This window comes from Notamacropus eugenii, chromosome 2 (genome assembly GCF_028372415.1).
Source record: "Notamacropus eugenii isolate mMacEug1 chromosome 2, mMacEug1.pri_v2, whole genome shotgun sequence".
Taxonomy (NCBI): Eukaryota; Metazoa; Chordata; class Mammalia; order Diprotodontia; family Macropodidae; genus Notamacropus; species Notamacropus eugenii.
Genome location: NC_092873.1, coordinates 413969916 through 413991219, shown reverse-complemented (window position 1 = coordinate 413991219; position 21304 = coordinate 413969916). Strand labels below are relative to the sequence as shown.

The 21304-nt window shown below is 35.7% G+C and overlaps 1 protein-coding gene across 7 annotated transcripts in view; it reads right to left on the bottom strand.

The window, feature by feature from the left end:
* Window positions 1-21304, bottom strand: part of AIDA (axin interactor, dorsalization associated) — a 59454-nt gene that overhangs the window by 9357 nt on the left and 28793 nt on the right. For 4 of the 7 annotated variants that reach the window (XM_072647773.1, XM_072647774.1, XM_072647775.1 and 1 more), the window contains exons 3-7: window positions 12336-12486; window positions 10511-10564; window positions 10068-10122; window positions 3475-3538; window positions 3213-3319 (exon numbers count right to left, since the gene is read on the bottom strand). In XM_072647773.1, coding sequence (XP_072503874.1) covers window positions 3213-3319; window positions 3475-3538; window positions 10068-10122; window positions 10511-10564; window positions 12336-12458 — 403 coding nt within the window. In that variant the 5' untranslated portion in view covers window positions 12459-12486. The remainder of the gene's footprint in view (window positions 1-3212; window positions 3320-3474; window positions 3539-10067; window positions 10123-10510; window positions 10565-12335; window positions 12487-21304) is intronic. The other 3 variants (XR_011975468.1, XM_072647778.1, XM_072647777.1) reach the window with 1 other exon arrangement.

Here is a 21304-nt window from a genome sequence, read left to right as displayed (position 1 = left end):
ATGTGTGACTCTTCATCTAAATTAAATGAGATAATGCATGTAAAATGATGCAAGCCTTAAAGAGCTACATAAATGCCAGCTATTATAAGCTCTTTGAAACTCAATGCCTTGTCATGTGCCCCATGGAAAATTTATAGCAGGATAAGGACAAGAATCACACCCAATGACCAAAAATTAGAAGAAAAGTAAAAATCATCTTACGCCCTCTAGCACATAATCTCGTTAATCTACCTTCTCCAAGTTTCTTGCAGCTCAAGGGCCAAGGAATACCCAATTCCCCAGGCTGTGTCACTGTCCCTCAAAGGCACCAAGATTATCTACAATATGTTACTTTAACTCATTTGACTTGCTTTTCCTCTGTGTGTATGTAAAGAACAAGAAAACACTAAACTTGATAGTGAATACCAAGACCATTCTTTTCTATCTAACCATTCCATTATGCCACATATAAAAATTTCACCTATCAATCAACCAAAAAGCACAAACCCATCGTTATGTGCCACACTATGGGGATAAGAATACAAAAAAATGAAAAAAGACCCCTCTCTCCTTGCAAGAAGTTTATGTTTTAATGGGGGAGATAAGTAGCTACAAAAGTGTGTACAAAATAAATATAAAAAGAATAATTACAAAATAGTTGAAACTTAAGATAGTTAAGAAAAGTTTCATGTAGTAAGTGATGCTTCAGCTGCAACCCTCAAGAAGGGAAGAGATCTGAGATTTTTCCCTTTTGTCTGATTCTTCTTTTACAACATGACTTCTGTAGAAATATGTTTAATATGATTGTACATGTATAGCCTATTTCAGATTGCATGCCATCTGGGGAGTGGGGAAATTTGGAACTCAAAAATCTTCTAAAAGTGAATGCTGAAAACTAAAAATAAATAAATTTCAAAAAAAAAAAAAGGAAAAGAAAGGAAGAGATTTTATGAGGCAGAGGTAAGGAGGAAATACGTTTCAGGCATGGAGCAATGGCCAGTACAAAACAGCAAGATCACACTTGGACATTAAGTTATACCTCAATTGGTGCTCTTTCACACAACTAAGGAAGGAGGAAAGAAGAAAATAAGCATTTATTAAGGGTTTACTATGTGCCAGACTGTGCTAAGCATTTTACAAATATTATCTTCTTTGATCCTCCCAACATCACTGGGAGGTAGGTGCTATTATTACCCCCATTTGACAGTTCAGGAAACTGAGGCAGACAGAGTTTAAGTGACTTACCCAGATTCAAACAGCTAAGAAGTTTCTGGGGCCAAATCTGAACTCAGGTATTCCAGACTCCTGGCCTAGCATCCTAGCTAAAGTGCCACCTAGCTGTCCCTAAAGCCACCTACCTACAGACAACTGTTCATTAATAATAAATGAATCAAAACTGCTTACTAACCTCCCTCATACCAAAACAACTAGAAGATAAAATTTCAATTTCACAAACTAAGGCTATCATAGGTAGTCACCTAAATATGACATTTTCTCAACAACAAATTTCTTAAACTATTCATTCATGATTACCACCTAGAATTTATATAAAGTCCACATTTCAGAACACTTATACAATCTTGATAACCTCCTGGCTTTTAAAAACCTTTACAGAAATCAATACAGTCCATCTACTTGATGGTTTTAAGGCATCAGAACTAAAATTAGTCATTCCAAAAGCATTGTTATTTTAATGGAAGTTTAGTCAAAAAAATTCTAGAATTTTTCTAGAATATTTTCCTAATATTTTAGAATTTTTCAAAAGAATTATTCTCCCACTGAATTTGCAGATACTGTCTATAAGTTTTTGGTAATGGGTTTTTAGCATGATTTTTTTTTTTTAAAAAGAAATTTCCTGTGCTTGGAAGATCCTTTAAAAGTTACTATAGTATTTTCATAGTAAATGTAACTTTACAAGTGATTGTGAAAAGGATAGCCCTGACAGGCAATCTCAAGTTACAAAGACAGCTCGTCTGGTTTTAATATACTTCCTCCACCTTCTAATTACATAGACTTCCCTACTTTTTGTAGTAAGTCACAAAAGTTATCAGAAAACTGTTATTCTCAAATATGTTTTTAGAAGTTTTACTGATTTCTTTAGTTTTTTATAGCAGTCATCCCAATATACAAAGTTCTCTTCTGTATCAGAGGTCAGCAATGAACTCTTTTGCAATATTGTAAACCTGCAGACCTTTGTGCTACAGAAGAGGAGAGGGGCTATGTTTAAATGTTGCAATACCACATCATTACAGGAAAAAAAAGCTACATTATTATTTAATCTCTCTCTCAGAACCATGAGGTCACAGTAAGAGAACAGGAAACATCTTCAGTTGAGCATCTTGGACCTAAAACAGTTTCATCTGTCTCACTGTTGTCATTTGCTCCAGGTTTCTGGGTTGTTAAGTATTTGGAGCAGGGAAACTATCAAATTAAGTTCACATACCTAAAACATGAAACCACATTAACTAAACCACGTTGTTTGAGAAGGAAATAGAAATTTCAAGACAGGAAAAGAGAAAATGCCTAACCCCACCTTACTCCTTTTTCAAAAGCAAGATTGTTTGCACTCTTTCATTATAAAAACACATTAGAAATACTGTAATAAATATAAAAGAACTGCATTAAGAACTCTGGAATCCTAATTATATTAATAAAGCTTCCACTGCCTTAAAAAAATGGTTATTATTGAATGTACTCGTTTACTTTCCAAAGCTAACTAGATATATGTAGTGAACTGCACAAAGAGAGAAAAACAGGGTGTGGTGAAATGGTTGGGGGCCAGGAGGGAAAAAGCAAGGAAACTCCCCAGCCTGCCAAGGAAGATAAAAGGCCTGGCTGGCTGCAGAAACGGAAGAGAAACACGGAGCTCACCAACCTAAGCATGTAAAAAGTTCTCCATGCTTATTCTCTCTCTCACAAGGCATAAGAGTCATCCAAGGGCCACTTTGCCAGGGCCTAGAGTTAGCTTACTATTGATTTCATGTTGTAAATCCTTAAATCGGATTACTTAAGACATCCTAGGTAAATAATATATGGAAAGCACTTTGTAAATCTTGAGTCACTGTAAAAATATGATCTACTGTGTCATTTTCAGAAGCTGATAGAGGATAGCAACTACTGCACACAGCCATGAGAGCCTATTCAAGAAGTTTTATTCCCTTCTAGAAAGAACTAGGAAAAAAGCTCCATACTTCTTGATCTGAGATAAAAACCAACGCATAATTGGTTCCTACCTGGAACTCTAGCAGGGAAGGAGTCTGGAGATCCTGCTCTAGCACCACCCTCTTCATCATCATCCTCAAATTCCAAATTCTCTTCTTCACCAGGTGCTAAAATTCTTCTACATAAAAAAAGGAAATAATAAGCTATGCAAACAACATGCTTCTAAATCACTTATTTCCCAAGGTACTACCCGTGTGAATATGAAAAGTCACAGAAACGTAGGTACAACACTGGAACTGAAATGGTGGTGTCTGGGTTATTTATTTTTCTTACCTTAATGGGACAGGCTGAACATCAAAGGGGAATTCCTTATTATAAGTAAGAATATTCTTTAGGACTGTAAAGAGAAACACAGAAAATGAATTCTTTCACGAAACCAGAACCAAGAAATAAATGGGCCTTACGGTGAATTTTCAAAACTAATCCATATTGAATATATATAATTTTAGAAAATCAACCTTACCACAATCCCTGTGCCATTATTATACATTCTGAAATTGAAAGGCCGAACAAAGAATAAATTTCTTGTTTGTTCCAAATGCTACCAATCCTTGGATTCTGCCAGCCTTCCATGGAAATTAAGCTCCAAAGATTCAGAGACCTTACAGAAAACTACCATCTCCATCACAATCAAATTGAGACTGATACCAAGAGCTGACCAAAATAGCATCAAGGGAATAATGGTTTCAGCACTTGGCCTTCAAAGGTCTATGACTATGTTTTGCCTTATATCATCCATCAATGCTTGCCTGTTCTTAGCATGAAATGACAAGCACATTGCATTGAATTTTAGGAGACCTGTGTTTGGTTCTTGGCTCTACTACAACCATGTGACCCTGGTTAAGTCACTTCTCTTTTCTGAACTTCAGTTTCCTTATCTGTAAAATGAAAGGTTAAGTCAGCTGTATTCTAAGGTCCCCTCCAACTCAAATATGTGCTACAAATCCCTTCTGACACTTTTTTTAGTAAAGTCCTATGTCTGAAGGATAAATGCTATAATCTACAAATTCCTTTAAAGAGCTATAATATTTTCTTACTGCATCTATAATACCTTTCTGTAACAGATCTACAATACTACTGCTATCTTTAAAAGGAAGCTAGTAAATAATGTTAAAACACAACTACCTACCTTCTATCTATATCTCCACAATTTGCTATTCTGCTGTGATGTTATGCAGCCCCTTTCCCTATAATGGATACATTATATGTAAATGCTTTTTCATAAATTTTAGATGTCCTTGATGTCTTTCCATCAGGATTAAATGTACAAAGATAGGATTTTTCCATTTTTTATTTTTCAAAGCTTATTGAATTAGCCCCAGTGCAATCCAAGAAGCTTCTATGACTTTTTAGTCCAGCAGTGGGGAGCCTGCAGCCTCAAGGTCATGTGTGGCCCTCTAGGTCCTCAAGTGGGCTCTTTGACTGAATCCAAACTTCACAGAATAAATCCCCTTAATAAAAGGATTTGTTCTATAAAACTTGAACTTGATCAAATGGCTGCACTCAAGGACCTAGAAGGCCACATATGGTCTCCAGTTTCCCATCCCTGCTCTAGTTGATATTGGGCTTCCCAACTTTGTGGTTGCTTCAAGTTTAGAGTCAAACCAGCTATACTATGCTAAAAGTCTGAAAAGACAAAATCACTGGTGCTATATAGAATGAAGTTAGTCTATTTTTTAAAAAATTAACTGTGAACATTTAACAGAAATATCAGTATGGAATTACTTCCTCTAATTCCTTCAGTTTCAGAAAGGTGAAAGTCCCAAGACTTGGGGTTGGTTCATCTGAATCATGCTTATTTCCTGGGTGATTCAGATCTACATTAGGTGACTTCTGTTTTAAATGAATAACATCATAATATCCAATTCTATATAATAAAATATTTCCATTTTCTTGCTAAGAGGTTGTAATAAATAACAATGTGGTTACAATAAATTATGTTGAAAGATAAATTATGTGTAACAAGTGTGTTCACAAGACCCATTCCTTTAGCAATCTAAGGATTTAAAGACTACATTTTCTTTTAGACAACGTAATTCTATATAAATCTGTGTGAGAATACTGCACAATACTGAATAGCTTAATAAAATTTGAAATATTTTAAAATATTAGTTTCATCATTTTTTTCCTTTTAAGTGCTAAAGAAAGCCCTCAAACTGGTATTTAAATTGTTGAAAACAAAGTGAAGGTGAAGACAAAATGAAATTCTGTGTTACTATACAGAAATTTTAGTTTTTAGCTTTTACACAGTCGTTCCTTCCTCACAGAATGTGAATAGCAAAAAACATTTTAAGTCAAATAAAATTCATAAAATATTACTACAATGCTTAGGAAAACTGCCCCAAATATTAAGATTCTCTTGAATTCAAATACAGTTACTATAACAGAGCTCAGCAGTATTTGGGAGGCAATGTTGTGTATTAGAAAGAACACTGGTTCTAGAGTCAGAGGACCTGGGTCCAAATTCCTCCTCTGATGGTTAATACTTGTGTTCTCTTGGACAAGTCACTTTCTTGGGCCTCAATTTCCTTCTCTATAAAATGAGAGGAGTGGACTAAGTGGCCTTTGAGGTCTCCTCAAGGTCTAGCCAGGGGTAGGGTACCTGTGACCTTGAGGCCACATGTGACTTTCTAGGTCCTTGAGTTTGGCCTTTTGAACAAGTCCAAGTCTAAAATTTGTTCTGTGATATTTGGATTCAGTCAAAAGGTCACACCTGAGGACCTAGAGGGTCACATGTGGCCTTGAAGTTGCAGGCTCCCCAACCCTGGTAGATCTATGGTCCTATCTACTTTCTTAGGTATCACTACTTAGGAACAGGCAAAGTAACTCATTTTTTTCAAAATGGCTTTCCATAATCAATGTTAATTATTTACAAATTATACAAGATTTGCTTTTACAAAAATAAAATGTCAAGAATCCTCATTTAATTCTTTAGTAATATGTTTCCATTTTTACAGCAGGAATTCTGACATCCCTTCAAGCTGATTAAAAAGGGAGTCTACCTATGATGTGTATTTCTTTCCACCTATCCTCATAGCTTGAGAAAGTTCCAATAGTTATCAATGTTGTTTCAGAATACTTTAGGCACTGGGAGAACCACAGAGGATTATCATAACATAGACGGGCATTAGGAGAAGCAAGAAGTATAGTATTATTTTGGTAACTATTATTTGGTCTTTTTAATTTATTTGACAGACTTCAGACCTCAGAAAAGCAGGTACAGAAAGCATCTAAATTTATTCTACTAATAAAAAATTAAGCACTCACAGCATGCTATCACAGAACATATAACCTGATCTCTTGAAGCTTACATCCTAAAAAAAGACAGACAAATACACAAATATAAATAACATGGCTTGTTTTGTTGGAAAGGACTATACAGTTGATTTGTTAGTTTTATGACAAAGCAAGATGGATTCCCCAACTTTTCTGAGTGGCTATGGGTAAAAATCCCCTGAAGACTGATTTTAAAAAAAGGAAACAATAGGTAGGAGTTGGACTAGATAACCTCTGAAGTCTTTTCCAACATTTAAAATGTTACAATTACAATAATCGAGGTAGATCAGATAATAAGTAAATCATTTAAGAATAATCCAGGAAATTATATTATTAGTGTTTTCATATCCCAGCTGCTTGAAGTATTGAACAACAAGAAATTTTTGGTAAGACAATATACCTTTTAAAAAAGAATCTATGTCCAAAAAGATCTGAAGTTACTAAATTCTTAGGGTATCTAGATGCCTAATCGGTTGACTATTGTGCTTTGTTCTAAAAAGAATTACTGTACCCTAGCTAAACAACAATAAAGCCAAGAATCCAAGACTGATAAAATAATTAAAATCTTAATTAAAAACTATTAGCTAACTTTAATAAATCCCAAACCACATTCTATTATGTGCAGAAGGACCATAGAGTACAATTTCATATATCTTTTTAAAATTCAATTAAGAACCAGATGCAGAAATCAAATTCAAAATCATTATATGAAATTCAAAGTATGACAATCTGAATGCCAGTAAGTCACTCAAACTTTTTACATAACACAGTCCTCTCCTCCCACAAAAAGAGATTCTAAGACTGATTCTCGTTAATGTGACAGTGAGGTATGTAAGGCATTAAGATAAAGACCTGTGCATTTAATATGTTAAAACTTTTTTTTAAAACAACAAGAAAAAAAGATAATCTTACTAAAATGATCATAATTGAAAGAACTGGGGAACCCTAATATAGTTTTCCATGCTTCACTATGGTGAAAGTTGACTAATTTAGTAGATCATAAAATATAAAGAGAATTAAAATAATATATTAAAGATGAACAATCTCTACAGGTGAATGTTAGACTTTTTAAAAAAGGAACACAAATGGTCAATAAATAACAGAGAAAACTATAATAGTCCCTATTTTGGATATTCCAGTTTTCCTATCTTGACAATAGTGAGACACGATGATATCACATACCCTAATCCTAATGTACTGCAGGAAAACTAGGTAGCACAGGGTTAAGGTTAATTAGAGTCAGGAAGAGCTGAATTCAAATTCTGCCTCACATATTTACTATCTACATGACCCACAAGAAGTCACTTTTAACCTCTGTCAGCCTCAGTTTCCTCATTTGGAAAATGGGAATAACAACAGAAATGACTTCATAGGTTGCTGTGAAGGTAGCAGGTATCATATAAAAGTATTTTGCAAATCTTAAAATGGTATGTAAATGATAGTAATTATTATTCACAGACATAATCAGATATGGCTTTCCACTGAAAAGTATTTATGGGGCTGACAAAAATATTTTTTGCTTATACTACAACACTATACTTTTTCTCAAGGTAATTAACTTTGCTACTCCCTTCCCTTTCATTTATCCTGATTGATTTTTAAATTATTTTTAAAGCTACAAGAAATCATACCGTTTTAACTTCAGACACATATTAACATGGAAAATTAATTATCAAAATAAGTGAGAAGCTTAACTTTATGTGATAGATGTTCATGATCTCAAGAGATCTAGGATTATACTTGCTATTTTAAAATATTAAAACTGTTGATTAAAACAAAACTTCTGATATCAATTATATAAAATAATCTACAACTAAAATATTTTATATTTCTTGCCATCCTCAGAAAGAAAATGTGCTGGAAAAAAAAGAAAAACCATAAAAAAAAAAAATACCAAAATCATAGCAAATCTGCTACATCAGTTTGGCACTCACCTATAACAACAGCCAGCAGATATTCCTCAAACTGTCAAATGAAAAGATCTCTTTTTTTACTTGATAACCATTTTTAATCTGTAACTCAAATCCTACTGCTAACACCAGAAATAATATACTTCCGTCCATGGTAGTTATTCCATGAAATCAGAAATTAGTCTGCAAAAGCCCAAATAATTCTTATAAGGTGAGGCAGTGAAACATAAAACTCACTGTGGTATGATGGAAAGATTAGGAGGTCTGGGTTCTAATTAGGATCCTCAAAAGTCACTTAATCCTTTAGGGTCTCATTTTCTTTAGTTTTAAAAATTGGAATTGATGATCTCATATACAGAGAGACAGAGTAAGATGGAGGAAAAAGTACTCGTTTTGGAGTCAGACAGCCTATGTTTGAATATCATCTCTGCTATTTGCTGCCTGTATAATGACATTGGGCAAGTTATCAAACCTCTCTGGACCCCAATTTCCTTATATGTATAGTTATACTGTGTGATTTCTAAGGTCCCTTCTAGCTATAAATCTATTATTCTTATAGTTCTAAAATTGGGATCTTGCAGACAATTATAATTTTGATTTAACAGATGGATAAAGGAAAGGAACACTGGTTATTTTTTCAAGATATGATATTTTGCCTTAATAAAAAGACAAAAAAGTTTTGCCCTATTTTTAGTCATATTTAATTCTTGTGGTTGTGCTTATGCTGGCAAACATTTATCCTAAAAAAATATTTGTTTCAACCAACAAGATTATCTGGCAACAACACTTAATGATAAAAATTTATGAAGCAAATCTTTTCTTCCAGGAGAGAACAAGTTTCAGAAAATAAAGTAGGGGTTGGACAGTAAGCTTTTAAATTTCCTAAAAATGAATATCAAACTGTAATAACATAAAGAAAAACAACACTGAAAGACTAAAGATGACCAATGGTGAAATATCTAGACACTAGAGAGGTGGCAGACTAGATTTTCTAGATTTTCAACATAGCCTATGTCTTGATTTGTTTTAACTGACTTCTCTTTTGCGAGGGAGGGCTCTGGAAGGGAAATCTGTGGTAAGTGACAGTGATTTTTTTTAAAGGAACCATCACTAAAATATTATTTTAAGTATCATTGATACACATTTTCACATACAATGATACATTTTCCAAATGACTCTACAATAAATATTTTCTAAGGTAGCTGCCTCCTTATCAAAATGATTTAAATTTATGTAGAAGATGTATCAGAAAATAAAATAGCATACCTTTGAATACTCTTACTTTCTTATTTCTAATTCTCATCAAGGAGGATGAGTACATATTTTTCTCACAAAGCTTTTACATAGATGGGAGAGTAGGCATGTAGATCAGTAGATGTTGATAATTTCTTGGATACTTTTGTTGTGGGGATAGGGAGTAGGGAGAATTAATATTTTCTTTCATATCTGGTATCTTCCCCTTATGAACCACAATAGAAAGGTGCAGTGAAGGTGAAATTCAAAGGGATAACTGCAATAAACACTGCAGCATATTAATTACAGGAGTACAGAAGATCAAGCATATTTGTATTTTCATAGAATGTAAAATCATCACCCATGCCATTTAATCTTACTTTGCTAATCTTATTATCAGAAATAATGTTGAAAGTAATTGCAATAAAACCATGTGATTCAACTTACTTGGTTCTAGTTTTTTCAGGTCCTCCAGTTTAAATTCATCTTGAGACTGTGTGGACTAAATGAAAAATATGCATATTATACATTTGTTACAAACCTAATTTTTAATCTCTGTACTCCAATCAATGAGAAAAATCATTCTGTGTTTCTAATAGGAACCATTCACACACAAGCTAAAAGCAATCAATTTCTTGTTACCAAGAGACAAACTGAGTGACTGTCACTTCTGTTTTCCTGGAAGCACTTAAAGATAAGGGAAGTAAAAGGGAAAAAAAGCCTTCTACTTTCTCTTGTTTTAGAAACATTAACTATACTTGCTAACCTAATAGAAAAATTCCTGTTACACAAGTTTCTCTGAAAGTATATAATCTTTTAGTATATATGGCAAACATTTAGCAGAATGACAGCTACTGTTTTTATTAGGAAGTAGGAAGAAATTTATTTACCTGTAAAGCTGCACTTCTTAATTCCAAGCATGTTGCAATTTTACCAATGGTCTTCTGTAAGAAAGAGACATGAATATTAACAACACTGGTATACACCTACATGATGTTGCTCTATCCAAAGTTATTGTTAATACATCAAACCAAATCCTTCTGTAATCAGTAGGCAATGGACCATTTGTAATATTTTTCCTGTGGAACTAATTGCTTCTGGTAATGTCATTTAAATTATCATATTTTCTCAAAACCAACTAATTATTTTTAGGTAGGGTATGCTTTTACTACAGGACAAGTGCTGAACATTCAAAATGGAAAAATCTAATCTGCATTTACAAGATAAGTGAAATTCCTTTAAAATCATAAGATAAATCTCTCATCTCCCAAAAGTTGCACTCAAATGAATAAAAAGCTACTAGCAAGACATGGCTCCTCAATCATGTTCTCTGATTTTTTCATTTTCATGCCACAAATAAACCATGAAGACTGAATCTATGTTTATAGCATTTATAGATAAAATCTGCAACTTTAATTTGACAGGTAGTGTTGCAGAACAATGAAAACAACGGTAAGAAGTGTACCTAAGTATCTAATTAGCGTTCTTTTTACACAGCCAAACCAAATTTTTAGTTTTCATCTTCTCATTTTAACAGGGTTTTGTTTTTGTTAAAATTTTTACACAGCTGGAAGGAACCACATTGAAGAGGTCATGGATTTGCTGAAATTATCTATGAGCAGCATCAATGACCAAAGTTCTCCCTAATGCCATCATAAGTACCACCACTAAAGATACAAAGATGAAGACTGAAAAATAAGGGAGTTTTTATTTCCTTGCCTTCAGCTTCCCCTTCATTCAAAGTCCTCCCCTCCAACCACACCATACCCAAGGGCTTTGGTTTTCAGCACTCAACCCATACAGTAATACTCTAAAGACTAGTGTCAACCACATATATCTGAGTGGTCCTTAATTATTCTACTAAATATTGTATTCAGCTCCAATCTCTTCCCTAAATAGCAGTCACCCATTTCTAACTATCTGTAGACATATAACTGGAGATAATCTCAGAATTTTCCTTCTCCTTCATCCTCTACCATCAACCAATTCTTATATTCCCCTTTGCATTCATATAGCCATCTACCCTACTTGAGAGCCTCTCACCACCTCCTGTAAAATAGGTGTAAAAAAGCAAGAGCTTTTTTTTATGGTCAACAAACAGTGAGACTTTGTATCATTTCTACATCCTTCAGTCAGTTGTGTGGTGGTAAAGAATTGGTTATGTGCAGGTATTTCTTACAAAAAAACCAAACCTTTCTTATTTTCAGTTCTATCAAGGAGCTCTTTGATGAATATAGTTATCCTTTCCACATCTTGAAGGTTAGAAGTGCAGTGCCCCCAAGATCTGGAAAAATCATGTAAAATTTTTGGGCTCTCCCTTTGTACCAATGAAGAAGTCTGAATTATAATGGTAATGAAAGATAAAATATGTTGATATTACATACTACTATACATATATTTTATGCATTTTTGAGTTTCCAAACTTTTTCTGTCATCTGCTGGCGTTCATGTGTTACCTGCAGCTTCTGCAAAACTCCCCCAAAATTCCCATTTAATTTCTTACACCAACCCACAATATATTAAAACCATGATAGGGAAAGTATGAGTGGAAGAGAAAAACTATATGTATTTTTCTTATAAAACTTTTATATAGATGAGAGAGCAGGCATGTAGATCAGTAGTTGTTTATAATTTCTTAGACACTTTGGGGGGGGTGGTAAAGAGGGAATTAATATTTTTTCCATATCTTTGATAGCTTCCTTTTCCTTCCAATACCTTGTAAACCAATTCATCTTCCTCAGAACTGACTTCTAGTTGAATCTCCTCTGTATACAGCTGCTCCACTCCAGTTGCTTTTCCCATCTTTGTTCTCCTCAGTGCTATTTTTATCTCCTCCATGAGCACAACTGGAACCGATATTAGAGGCCTGGAGGGGTGGGGGTGGGGAAGAGTTCTCACTTTGCTTAGTGGTATAAACAGTTTGTTATAGAAATCTTTATAGATCTTTCTTCATCTTCTAAACGTTGTTCTTCCACCTTCATCCTTAAACTCTATTTGGATAACTGTCATTAGCCAAGTTTCTTGTCAAACTTTATGTTTGTTTTACCTTCCATTTGCTTTTTCCTGTTTTATGAGATATTAGTCATAAATGTCTACCATTCTTCTTAAGTTTTAACAAACAAATTTATTTATTAACTGCTACTGTCTTGGCTGCCACATCTCTCCAAGCCATTTGGCAAATTAATCAAGTACTTGCTAAGACTAAACATTTTCATCTCATTATGGAAATTTTTTGGTTAAATTTTTTTCTCCTGTTAAGTTTTAGGCAACATAGAACATTGTAGAGGAGATATTTTGTGTCAGGGAATGTTTTCCTCCTTGTTCCTGAGATCAAACCATACCTAAGACCACCCCTCCTCCCAACCTGGAAGAGAGGGCTGAATTGCTTTTAGGAAATGACAAAGCTCCTTTAGCAACACCCTCCTCCGCAACTTCTATCTGAAACAAAACCTCACTTTTTGGGTTTTGGTTGGCAATTTACTCAAATTTTTTATTTTTTATTATCATGAACTTGAAAACATCAACAAACATGAATATTTCCTTACACACACATACACACACACAAAAAAAGGCCCCAGAAAAAGACTATGTAAAACCATATATCTATGACATAGAGCTCTGTTTAAGACTGTATTTTATTTAACACAATAGCTGAACACTGTCCTGTATTGGTCCCCTTCTGAACTTCTTTTTGCCTTCTTTAATGATTAATTGATGCTTTTTTGTATCACTCCTACTCAAACCTTCCCATGCCATTGAGAAAAATAAATTCACATATTAGCTACATCTGAAAATGGGTATTTCATTATGTACCTTTATTCTATCATCTCTCTGCTTGAAGAGGTTGAAAGCATGCTTGATTTGTCATCACTGTTTGGGAGTTCTGACTGGTCATAGTATTCTCGAGTTTTTAAGTCTTTCACACAGTTGTTTCTTTTTTTAGTGTTATATCAGTTATTTGAGTTGTTTTGGTGTTTATTGTTCTGATTCTGCTCACTTCAGTCTAAATCTGTGCATACAAAGTCTCCCAAATTTCTCTAAACCCATTCCTTTCACTATTTGTTATAATACAATAATAATAATTAAATTAATCTAACACAATGAGTTCAGTTACGTCCTAGTAAATGGGCATTACTTCTCTTAGGAAAATGGCTTAAGGGTGGTTGTCAGCTGTTTTAACTTAGAGTAATTTACTAATGCCTTCCCCACCCCTTAAGTAATTAGGGCAGTCTCTGCTTTTCCACCAGAAGTAATGCCATAACCCACCCTTCTCTACTGAGAAGGCATCACAGGCAACTAGGTGCCTGGGGGGCCTGGAGTCAAGAAGGTCTGAGCTCAAATTCTGCTTCAGACTCTTACTAGCTATGTGACCATGGATAAGTCACTTAACTTTGGTCTGCTTCAGTTTTTTCACCTGTAAAATGGGGATAATAATAACACTGACTGCACAGGGTTGTTGTGAGGATCCAATGAGATAGTATTTGTAAAGTGCTTTGCAAACCTTGCTTTTATAACTGCTGCTGTTTGGTCCTTCATTCTTGAAGAGGACCATGACAACAGGGAGGTGATGCCATGACATGCAAATGAATTGGATTTAAGTGAGAAGGGTTGTGCAAAGTCACCAGTCTCATTTTCTCCTCACAGGCCATCTGGGTCCAGTAGCAACACATAGATCACCTCTGGAGATGGCCCTGGATGCAGTGGGAGATATGAATGGGGCAGCTAGGTGGCACAGTGGATGGAGTGCCAGGTATGAAGTCAGAAAGACTCATCTCCCTGAATTCAAATCCAGCCTCGGATTACTAGCTATGTGACTGTGGGAAAGACATTTGACCTCTGTGTGCCTGAGTATTCTCAACTATAAAAAGGGGACAATAACAATACCTACCTCCCAGGAATGTTGAGTCTCAAATGAGATATCTGTTAAACACTTAGCACAGTGCCTGGCACACAGCTGGCGTGACATAAATCCGTATCTCTCTCACCATTCACCATCCCCTGCCCCTTTCTTATTAAAGAGACTAAGGTTCAATGGAAGGGAATCCCCTGAGCAACTTTTCATATCTCAAAACTTGCCAATATTTTTACCCTATCTTCCCTTGATAAGCCTAACCTACTTTTGCCTTGGATCCCAAACCCTCCTGCCTCTTCCAACACCTTCTTTTAATCCAATCAACCCTTCTCCACAACTTTAATCTCCACTGGGTCCTTACCAAGTACCTGTTAATATGTTCAAGTCACTCTAATCTTAAAATGGCTTCTCTTGATGCTTCTACTCCCCTTACCATAGGTCCATTTTTTTTCTACCTCTGAAATCCAAATTTTATTTATCCAAATACTAAGAGTATCTACCATGTACAGCAAAATATTTTTACAAAATGAGGCATGCCAGGTTTATCTAAGAAAGTCTCTAATGGAGTTTACAGTCTAGCAAGAAGATAAAACATATAACTCTAATATATAGTATTATAACATCTTGGGAAAAATAGGTTTTGAAGATACCTCGCCACCTACTCTGTCCTCAAGTCAACAAGCAATTGCTTGTTGATTTGACTCAACTTCTTGTAACTGGTGGTAGTTGTCTGCAAATTCTTGAAGAAGACCAAAATGACATCACTCTGTGGGAGTCAAGATATGAGCTTTGAAGGCTCTACCACAAGAGAGGCACAAATAGTCCACACGAGCATTTGGAGTGGAGATGTCTCTAAATCTATGTATCTCATGTTTTTCTTGAGCACAGCACTTTCTTTAATGCGGACATACCATGCTGAACAGTCCTATGCCAGTGTCTCCCATGTCTCACAATCAATTCCAAGGTTCTTCAGAGAGACTGTGAGGGTGTTCTTGTATCACTTCTTCTGACCTCTGTGTGAGCACATGCTCACTAAAACTGTCTTTTAGTCAAACGAACATTTGGCATTCGAACAAAGTGGTTAGTCCATCAGATTAGCATTTTCTGTAGTGGAGTCTGAATACTTGGCAGTTCAGCTCAAGAAAGGATCTCAGTCCAGTACCTTAACTTGCCAGGTGATCTTCACAATCTTCCCAAGACAGTTCAAATGGAAGCAATTCAGTTTCCTGAAGGGTGCTGGTAGACTGTCCAGGTTTCATAGGCATACAACAATGAAGTCAGCATAACAGCTCTGTAGACCTTCGGTTGGATAGGTAGCCTAATACTGCTTCTCTCCCATATTTCAGAAAAATGTTGAATGCTGTGGATAAATTCACTTACCTTGGCAGTATACTTTCCAGGGATATACACACTGATGAGGAGGTTGATACATGTAATGCTAGAGTTAGGTCTACCACTAAACTGCTCTCTCAAAGGTCACCAACAACGTTTTTATCACTAAATCTTTTTATTTCTTAGCTTTTTCTTGGTGGGGAGGATGAAGGGAGTGGGATGGGGGCTTCTCTGCAACACTGTTGACCTTGATTTCCTCCATGCCTGTAACTCTCTTCTTTCCTCATCACCATCCCTGACTTTCTTTAAGTGAGGGCTGAAGTCCCACTTTGTACAAAAACCTTTCCTGGGCCTCCATAATTTTAGAGTCTTCCTTCTCAGATTAGCTCTAATTTGCTTTGTAAATATCTTATTTGTGCACACCCCAGTGCTTAACACATTGTTGCAGTTGCTCAATCGTGTCCCCAGCTCTTTGTGACACCATTTTGGGAGTTTTTTTGGCAAAGATACTAGAGTGGCTTGTTATTTTCTTCTCCAGCTAATTTTACAGATGAAGAAATGGAGGCAAGCAGGGTTAAGTGATGTGACATGACTAGTAAGTAAGTTGTCTGAGGCTGGATTTGAACTCAGGAAGAAGAGTCTTACTGACTCCAGGACTCTATCCACTGTACCACCTAACTGCCCCAGCACAAAGTAAGTGCTTAATAAATGCTAGGCGACTTCACTTCAACATGCCTTCTTTACTCTCCTGCTACTTCCTTAACTGACTCTTCTTTACTTCTTCATTCCTTCCCAGATCTCTTAAGGGTATTCACTGAAGATGGCAGTGACTCCTCTGAGCTCTCCCCCAAACCCCTCCAAATACCTGTAAAAATGACTCTAAACAAATTCTAAAGGAGCAGAACCCCCAAAAATTCAGAGTGACAAATTTCCAGCCCAAGACAACCTGGAAGGTTAACAGCAAAGGTCTGTTGCACTGGGATGAGAGAGGAGTGTAGCTGAGAGCAGGCCATACCAACACAGACCAGAGCCCCAGCAAACCCAGAGGAGGCCTCAGGAGACTGAATCACTGGCAGCTGAGGCGGTTTCCAGATTTCTCAACCCATGAATGCCAAAGAAAGATGACGTAGGCACAAAAATGCCAAAGAAAAACAGCAAAGCAGGAAAGGTCTGTCGGACCTTGGTGAGAGTGTAGTGCAGTCCAGCCCCAGCCCCAGAAAACCAGGAGTGCCTGAATAAGCACAACTCTCAGCTCACAGACAGTAAGGGGATCAAATAACTGGTGAGAAGGACAGGGATCTTTTTGCTAGGACTGAGGCAGGACTCTATTATTTGCCCATACTCAGATCTGGGTCATAGTCCTGGGGCAAGAAGGAGCACTGGTACAACACAGCCTGTGGTAGGAATGAAGAGAGAACCCTCCTCACAGTTCCAGGGCAGAAAAGAGTGCTTGTGATCACTCACAGACTAGAAAACAAGCCAGGAGAGTAGTAAACACACCTCTCCTTAGTTCATACCACCTGGGAAAAACTGAAAACTTACAGGTAACTGAAAACTTATTAGAACTATCTCTAAAAATAGCTTCACAAAACCCCTGAAGCTTGGGACAGTATACCCTCCCCCCTGGAAAAAGAGCCCTACCTTAAAAAAGAGTTCAAAAGTCAAGTAATAGGCTGGGAAAATGAGCAAACTATGGGAAAAACTCAAAATATAGAAACTTACTTTGGTAACAAGGAATATCAAAACACACACTCAGAAGAAGACAACAAAGCCAAAGCTACTACATTGGAAACCTCCAAGAAAAACATGAATTGGTCTCTGGATGTGGAAGAATCTCAAAATGGATTTTGAAAGTCAAGTAAGAGAAGTAGAGGAAAAATTGGGAAGAGAAATGAGTGATGCAAGAAAATCATGAAAAATGAGTCAACAGCTTACTAAAGAAGACCCACAAAAACACTGAAGAAAGTAACACCTTAAAAAATAGACGAGATCAAATGACAAAAGAGGTCCAAAAAGCCAATGAGGAGAGAAGAATGCTTAAAAAGCAGTAATGACCAAATGGAAAAGAAGGTACAAAAGCTCACTGAAGAAAATAATTCTTTAAATATTAGAATGGAGTAAATGGAAGCTACTCTATAAGAAATTAAGAAATTATAGAACAAAACAAAAGAATGAAAAAATAGAAGACAATATGAATAATCTCATTACAAAAACAACTGACCTGGAAAAAAGATCCAGGAGAAATAATTTTAAAATTACTGGACTACCTGAAAACCATGATAAAAGAACCTAAACATCATTTTTCAAGAAATTGTCAAGGAAAACTGCCCTGATACTCTAGAGCCAGAGGGTAAAGGAAAAATGGGAAGAAGCCACTGATCACCTCCTGAAAGAGATCCCAAAAGGAAAACTCCCAGGAATATTATGGCCAAATTCCAGAGTTCCCAGTTTAAGGAGAAAATATTGAAAGTAGCCAGAAAGAAACAATTAAAGTATTATGGAGTCACAGTCAGAATAACACAAGATTTAACAGTTTCTACATTAAGGGATTGGAGGGGCTTAGAATATGATATTTCAGAGGTCAAAGGAGCTAGAATTATAACCAAAAATCACCTTCTCAGTAAAACTGAGTATAATCCATGAGAGGAAAAATTGACATTCAGTGAGGCAGAGGAATTTAATGAATTTTTGAGAAAAGACCAGAGCTAAATAGAAAATCTGACTTTCAAATAAAAGACTCAAGAGAAGCATGAAAAGGCAAATAGGAAAGAGAAATCATAAGGGACTTATTAAAGTAGAACTGCTTACATTCCTAAATGGAAAGGTAATATTTGTAACTCATGAGACCTTTCTCATTATTAGGGTAGTTGGAGAGAATATAATATACATACGTATATGTAGATGTATATGCATATATGTGTATATATACATACACACACATATAGACAGAGGGAACAAGGTGAGTTGAATATGAAGGGATGATACCTAAAAAACAAAATTAAGGGGTGAAAGAGGAATGTACTGGGAGAAGAATGGGAGAGGTAGGATGGGGTAAATTATCTCACATAAAAGAGGAAAGAAAAACTTTTACAATGGAGGGGAAGAGAGGAGAGGTGAGAGGGAATGAGTGAATTAGCTTAAGGATGAAATAACATACACACTCAAATGGGTATAGAAATCTATCTTATTCTATAGAAAAGTAGGGGGGGGAAGCGATAACGGGGGTATGTGATAGAAGGGAGGGCAGACTGTGGAAAGGGGTAATCAGAAGCAAACCCTTTTAAGGTAGGACAGGGGGAAAGAAAAGAATAGAATAAATGGGGGGCAGGAAAGGATGGAGGGAAATGTAGTCTTTCACAGGATGACTACTAAGGAAGTATTTTGCATAACTGTACATGTATAACCTATATTGAATTGCTTGCCTTCTCAATGAGGGTGGATGTAGACGGAGGATGGAAGAGAATTTGGAACTCGAAATTTTAAAAACAAAAGTGAAAAACTGTTTTTACATGTAACTGGGAAATAAAATACACAGGAAATGGGGTATACAAATCTATCTTACCCTAAGGAATATAGAAGGGGAAGGGGATAAGAAAAGAGGGTAGAAGGAAGGGCAGATTGGGGAAAGGGGTAATCAGAAGCAAAACACCTGAGGCAGGGTAAAATGTAAGGAGAGAGAGAATAGAATAAATAGGGGTATAGGAAACAGAATAGAGGGAAATACAGTTAGCAATAGTAACTGTGAAAAAAATTGAAGCAAGTTTCTCTGATAAAGTCCTCATTTCTCTAATATAGAGAACTGTGTCAAATTTATAAAAATAAGAGCCATTCCCAATTAACAAGTGATCAAAAGATATAATCAGTTTTCAGATGAAATTATTAAAGCTATCTATGGCCATATGCAAAAATATTCTAACTCACTATTGATTGAAGAAATGCAAGTTAAAACAATTCTGAAGTACTACCTCATACCTATTAGATTAGATAATAGAACAGAAAAGGTAAATGACAAACGTTGGAGGGGATGTGGGAAAAATGAGACATTAGTGTACTATTGTCGGAGTTGTGAACTGATTAAACCGTTCTACAGAGCAGTTTGGAACTATGCCCAAAAGGCTATAAAAGCATGCATACCCTTTGACACAGCAATACCACTACTAGGTCTATATTCCAAAAGAGATAATAAAAAAGGAAAAGGACTTATATTTCCTGAGGGTAAAGCATTAGAAAAGTGAGAGGATGCACATCAATTGGGGAATGGCCAAATAAGTTGTGGTATGTAATTATGATGAAACACTATTGAACTGTAAGAAATGATGAGCAGGATGTTCTCAGAAAAACTTATAAAGACTTAAATGGGTTGACGCAAAGTGAAATGTACTAAGTACAAAGTAACAGCAATATTGTAAGATGCTCAGCTGTGATTGATTTAGCTATTCTCAGCAATACGATGATCCATGACAACTGAGAAGAACTTAGGATGAAAAATGCTATCCATCCCCAGAAAAAGAACTAATGGTGTCTGAATACAGATTGAAGCAACTTTTTTTTTCCACTTTATTTTTCTTGAGATTTCTTTTGTCTACGTTTTCTTTCATAACATAACTACGATGGATATATTTTGCTTGACTACACATATATAACCTATATGGGGGAAAATAAAATACTAAATAATCCCCCCTCCCAAAAAGAGAATCCAGAGTTCCTTCTACTTCATGATGAGTGATCAGAGTAGCCCAGAATAAGCTTCAGAGATTTAAAAAAAAATAAATGACTTACAGTTGTATCTTCAAAAAAAAAAAGAAGAGTGTTTACAAAGTTATGTTCTTAGATTTCTTTACTTTATATCCATTTGCTTGGTGGCAAACTCATTCATGCCCTTGGTTATAGTCTTTCAGGTGATTCACAAATATAGCTCTCCAAATATGGCCCGTCTCCTAATTTCCTGTATTAAAAAGCAGGCTCTTCACTTGGATGATGATAATAGTAACAACAGTTAACACTTAACATAACGTTTTAAGGTTTGCAGAGAACTCTGTTTACACACAGATGTGCTTCACCAGTATTGCAAACTTAATATGTCCAAAACTGTTTATTAGCTTTTCTTCCTCTAACTTCATTCATTGTTTCTGTCAAAATAGTACTACTGGATCCTACAATAATCAAAACTTGGGTGTGCTTTTTGATTCCAGCTTTTTTCTCCCATATCCACTTAGTCACCAAGTTTCCTGTGATTCTACCTACCCAATATTTCTCATTCCTCTCTATTCCTACTGCTAGGACAATCCCTTACCAGAACTACTGTAATTAGCTCTTATCAGATTTTTCCATCTACAATCCATCCTTTATATTTATGATTAATTTATCTTTCTTATGCAAAGACCTCATCTCATATTCCCTCTTGTCAAAACCCTTCTATAGTTTAAGCTCAGGCCTAGTAGGTCTACTCTACTTACCCAAGCATATTTTACACTTATTGCCATCCACATAACTCTATGCT